Source organism: Notothenia coriiceps, unplaced genomic scaffold (assembly GCF_000735185.1).
Source record: "Notothenia coriiceps isolate Sejong01 unplaced genomic scaffold, NC01 NC01_scaffold00031847, whole genome shotgun sequence".
NCBI classification, from domain to species: domain Eukaryota; kingdom Metazoa; phylum Chordata; class Actinopteri; order Perciformes; family Nototheniidae; genus Notothenia; species Notothenia coriiceps.
In genome coordinates, this window is record NW_011364548.1 from 435,215 (window position 1) to 440,440 (window position 5,226).

At 41.0% G+C, this 5,226-nt stretch overlaps 1 protein-coding gene across 1 annotated transcript in view; it reads right to left on the reverse strand.

The window, feature by feature from the left end:
• The window catches only part of tyrp1b (tyrosinase-related protein 1b), a 6,120-nt gene extending 1,916 nt beyond the window's left edge, over window positions 1-4,204 (reverse strand). Inside the window, exons 1-5 of the mRNA XM_010788338.1 lie at window positions 4,143-4,204; window positions 2,911-3,269; window positions 2,548-2,656; window positions 1,586-1,799; window positions 1,064-1,268 (exon numbers count right to left, since the gene is read on the reverse strand). Of these exons, the coding sequence (XP_010786640.1) occupies window positions 1,064-1,268; window positions 1,586-1,799; window positions 2,548-2,656; window positions 2,911-3,269; window positions 4,143-4,156 (901 nt within the window). The 5' untranslated portion in view covers window positions 4,157-4,204. The remainder of the gene's footprint in view (window positions 1-1,063; window positions 1,269-1,585; window positions 1,800-2,547; window positions 2,657-2,910; window positions 3,270-4,142) is intronic.
• Window positions 4,205-5,226: the final 1,022 nt, after the last annotated feature.

The window sequence follows — 5,226 nt, forward strand, 5'->3', positions numbered from 1 at the left end:
GTGTGCCTTGGCATTGATCAGTCCTTAACATGACAGGATGGCAGTTTTCTTTTTTAATTATTCACTAAAAGTCAACAGTAGTGAGTGGGAGCTCTGTGACTGAACAGAAGTTGTTGTTTTTTTTCCCTTCTCGCATGCATGATCTCTTTTTTTGTGCGTTCTCTCCCACACATACACAAACACACACAAGAGCACATAAACAGAAGGGTACACAACTGAGTTGTCTGTCTGTTTGAAGATTATTCCTTCAGATCAAAGGAACCGGTAGACTGCTAGATTCCTGTCTTCAACAAGCACATGCACAAATGAGGCAACCCCCCTAACCCATTTAAGGAGACGATGCTTGTTGATGCAGGAAATACCGGGCCTGTCATGACTCTCTAAGGGGATTAATGAGACAGATCACTCACACGTTAGCCACTCACATGTTGTACCTGTTACCAAATTACCACAGCTTTTGTCTTATACATATGCAATTGTTTCAAAAAAGCCCCTTTGCCTGTTTGTAGTAGAGCCCTACGCTAAAAGACGATTGACATTCTTCTTGATTCCTCAACACCAGAGGGAAAAAAATGTGTATGAATGCGGTGTGTTTGAAAATTTAAGCAAAAGTAGGGTTGTAATCTGGTACCACTGTGGAATGAGATCCAATCCCTGCAAATCTGATCACGTTAAGTCTATCCTATTACAGTGTTACACATAGTTGCCATATTCTTGACAAAACTCATTGCCCCATTGGGAATTAAGACTTGAAAAACTGGTTGCGCTGATGGCTGCTATGGCGAAACTAGACTTAGTGAAAAACGTTTTTAAATAGTTTTAAGATGCAGCACTTTGGATGCACACAGAAACTTAAAAGTTGAGTTGTTTCAAACAAACTGTAGCAACAGCCGGCAATATTGAATGCAGCAGCTGTGAGGTATTATTTATAGCAGCTTATGTTCTACATGCTCTCTTTAGGAGCTCTTTGCCCTCTTTTCTGATGCAGCTGAGACTACTCTGTAAATCAACACTGCTTTCCTGCCCAGTGCGGTACATGGTGTGTTCCTGCATGTGTCCTCACTGTTGCAGATGGTGCCGAAGGTGTCGTAGTCTTCCACACTCTCACAGATGACCCTCCACTGGGAGAACACGGAGTTGGGGCTGATGGAGCTCATGTCGAAGGAGCTCCTGGCTCCGAGCAGCTCGTCGGTGCAGATGTCACACTCGCTGCCTCCGATGGCAAAGTTCCAGTAGGGCAAGGCGAAGGTGGAGTCGCCCAGCATGTTCTGCATATATGGAGAGAAAGAAGTTGGACATTGGAGGCATCAATTGTTACAGAACAATTAGAAAATGAAGTATATTGGTATCCGCTATCTTTGCCCTTTCAAGCCCCAATTTCCTTAAGCATTACCCTTTTTACCTCTCTCTGTCCTCATCCCTTGTCTTCATCACTTACATTCTTTTATTCCTCCTCTTTTCATAGATTCTATGGTCCTGACTTATGTCATCACTCCATCAGCACTAAGGCCATCTCCCCTTTCCCCTTCTCCTCTTCCTTTTCACAATCCCCATCTTTATCCCTCCCTCCCTTCCCTCTTCTCACCTGCATGTCTCTCTCCAGTTGAATCAGATGAAAGCGGTGCCAGGTGACAAAACCCGGGCCCTCGTGGGAGAAGTCTACGCCTCCAAAGCTGGTCTGGCCCGACCCGAGGTAAGTTTTACTGACAGAGTAGTAGTGGCTCCAAACAAAGTAGTTGTAAATGGTGACGTTCTCAAACTGTGGTGTGTTGCCATCAGGCCCAAACACCTCCTGGTACCTTCAGATGAAAGAAGCAGCAGATAAATGTCACCTTGTGTTTTTTCCTACACAGTGCTCTACAATTACCCTCTCATTCTACACTGAAGAAAGTATAAACACGTATTATGGATGATAATATATGTTTTAAGTTGAAGTAAATTTGTAAGGCACTGCATGCACATTTTATTTATGTGTAAGAGCTTGATTTCAAATATGAGGCCTGCAGCTGTGATCCTTGGTGTGCCCATTTATACAGAAGAAATAATAACATATCATGAGGTTAAAAGGGTTCTTTCTACCTGCTGCTGAGAACTGCTTCAAAAAAGAATATACCTAATCCTCAACTGATTTAATAAAATAGGTTATTCACAGGTATGTACTGTTACTTAGAACATTATAAAGCTCTTTACCCTTGCCTTAACTCATAATGTGCACATCCGCCTGCAGCTTAAACAAAAAGCTTCCACAATAAATCTTAAGATTGAATTGATAACTTTAAAAACACAGCATGGGATCACTCTAATATTACTCAGCTTTCAAATGCCAGACTCAGCTAGACTAAGCCCGCAGGTTCTTGGGCAAAGCTCAGCTGTCTCTTCCACAGACAAGACCGAAGACTGGCTGAATAAAGATCAATCTCCCTTTCAAAGGACTCCATTTAATCAATTTAAAATATGTTTTGCATTATTTCTCTCATAATCAAGCCCATAGAAAATGAATGGAATAATGTATTATAGCAAAATTATGTTTATTGTATGTGTATGTACCGTCGTGTACAGATGACCAGGTCAGGGTGGACAGTCGTCTTAGCTTGGTCCAAGGCGTTCACAAATGCCTGCTTCTCAGCTGCACTCATCTGCATGATATTTCTTCTCACTGGAGCGAGGTTAAAGGGGTGGAGGATGACAGTAGGGGGAAGAATAAGGGGTTTTGAGGTGAGAGAAGAAAGGAGGGAAGAAAATGTTCGTAAAAATGAACACAGAAGTTTTCCTAACAATAAATGCTGCCCTCATTTCTTCAACCGATATATTGCCCTATTTCTCTGAGGCCCACCGAGATATTAAATATTAAGATAAACATTGCATTTTCAGGCTGCCAGTGTTGAGTTTAGGCAGCATCCATTCTCTTACCCACAGAGATCCTTTGATCACAGTTTGGTCCAGTCAGCCCGTGTCGACACTGCCCACAGTTGTAGCCACTGAAATTCCCGTTACATTGGCAAGTGCGGTTGAAAAATCTCAGCGGCCACCTCTCTCTGTCATCGCGCCCAGCGTAAGGGTACTGGGGTCCATGGCGGCGGTTGTCTGCTGCGATGGCCACACACTGCCCTCTTCCTGTGCTGGAGCCACACTCATCCCCAGCCACCCCAGCAGGGGACGGGCAACACTGGCCACTCAGCAGACCTTCAGGAGTGACGCACTGTCGGGGGAACTGGGCCAGCGTTAGGGTGGCACACAGGGTCACCAGGAGGAGAACCACTCGCCACATGCTACCAAAATCAAGAGAGGATACATTTGAGAATAAGCAAATAACAAGGTTGGAAACACAAACATAGTCCTACAGATTTAACTTGATCTGATTTGTTACAGCTAGCTTTTTCAAAGCCACTTATTGTGTTCAGGGTTGTACGGGGCCATGGGTAATCCCAGCACACTTTTTTTAAGATGGTAAAAAATTCAATACACTGCAGACATAGACTTCAATTAGGCTCAAGAACAACTCACTTGTTCTCTTGTTAAAGCGAATTGTCTTAACATTATTCTGAAACTTCTCTTACACGCCCCTGTAGGCACTGCGAGTCATTATTCATAACTCAAAAAGCCATTAGCTTTCAACTCTTACAAGTTCAGAAATGCCTTCAACGACAGACGGCAAGACATGATTTGCTTCAACTTTTATTTTTAAAGATTTGCTTGTCTTTTGAGGCTTGTTGATTAGGAATGAATGAAGGAGTGACTCATAGTTTGGCAGGAGCAATTACTTTCAACGAAACAGTGATAACCACCACTGAAAAAAAGCCATACCCATTCAAGCAAAAAGAAAACTTGGAGAAAATGCTTTACACGTTGAGTGTTTGCTGAGATACCGTATTTCATAAATGATTGAAATCACTACTAAAATGGTACTCAACAAGTGCAACATGAGCTATTTTTTTTTTAATATGTTGTCTATCCTCATGTAAAACAAAACTTTGTTTTAATTCTTTATTCGTTATCAATAGCTTAATTGTACATTAGTTACATAATACGCTTTCAGTTTGTAAACAGTGCTGAAGCAATCATTTGCACTGTTAAGTTTTAAGACTGAATGCATATTACAGTTCATTATGGGAAAAAGCATCAGTGTAAAATGTTTCCCCTACCTCTGAATGTGCATGTTGCTCCTCTCTTTCTTCAGAACAGTAGGAACCCAAGAGTCTGCCCATTTCTCTCTCCTGGCTTAAATAGCTATTGAGCGCATGACCAGACCACACACACACACACACACACACACACACACACACACACACACACACACACACACACACACACACACACACACACACACACACACACACACACACACAGCATTCATATGCCTTGTGATCATAACCCAAATGACGCCGATCTGTGCGGTCTCTCACACAATAAAAGACTGTGAGATGGCATCAGTCATACATGAGCAAATGTAATTACTTTCAACAACATTGAGATGGTTTGTAATCTTTAGAGAATACTTCATGATAGTTTGTTCGCACAAATTAGTAATTTACCTCCTCTAATTACTTAATTTGTGAGCTCAAAGAACTGTAGAATTCAGATTGTGTTATGCAGAGTACAGAATGATCCATACTGGGAGGCAAGTAGGAAAGAAGAGAGCCAACATTATCATTTTTATTTGGTACTACTAAATCACTAATGATGACAAATAGGTCAAAAATATGTAGAATAAAAATCTATTTTAAATTTCATGTCAATAATGTAAAAATCTTTTTTTATTATGGTTAGCCAGTGAACATTTCAATGAGACTTTGCAGATGTCTTTGCTTCTGCCAAAGCATCTTCAGAATTGCCAATAAAATGGGAGAATGTATCAAACCCACTGCCCCTTTTATATTATTTGCAAACGCTTCATAAAGCGTGACTGATGTGGCCAGCATGAATAAAATTTACCTAACAATTTCATTATATCCTAAAGAACGTACAGAAATCTAACTTAACTCACTTTTATGACATTTACGCACACTCTCATACATGCACATATTACTTTAAAACATTTTCTTCCTGTTCACACATTCACAGTGTGCTCACCTGTTAATGCACACTTCTAGTTCTACATGTTCACACATGCCAAATATGTGACAGTATATTTTTCTTTCAATTTACACTCATACAGACAGACAAGCAATCATAAACACCAAATAGAAATGTGTTACATATACAGTAGTTATTACAGTCAGAATCCAA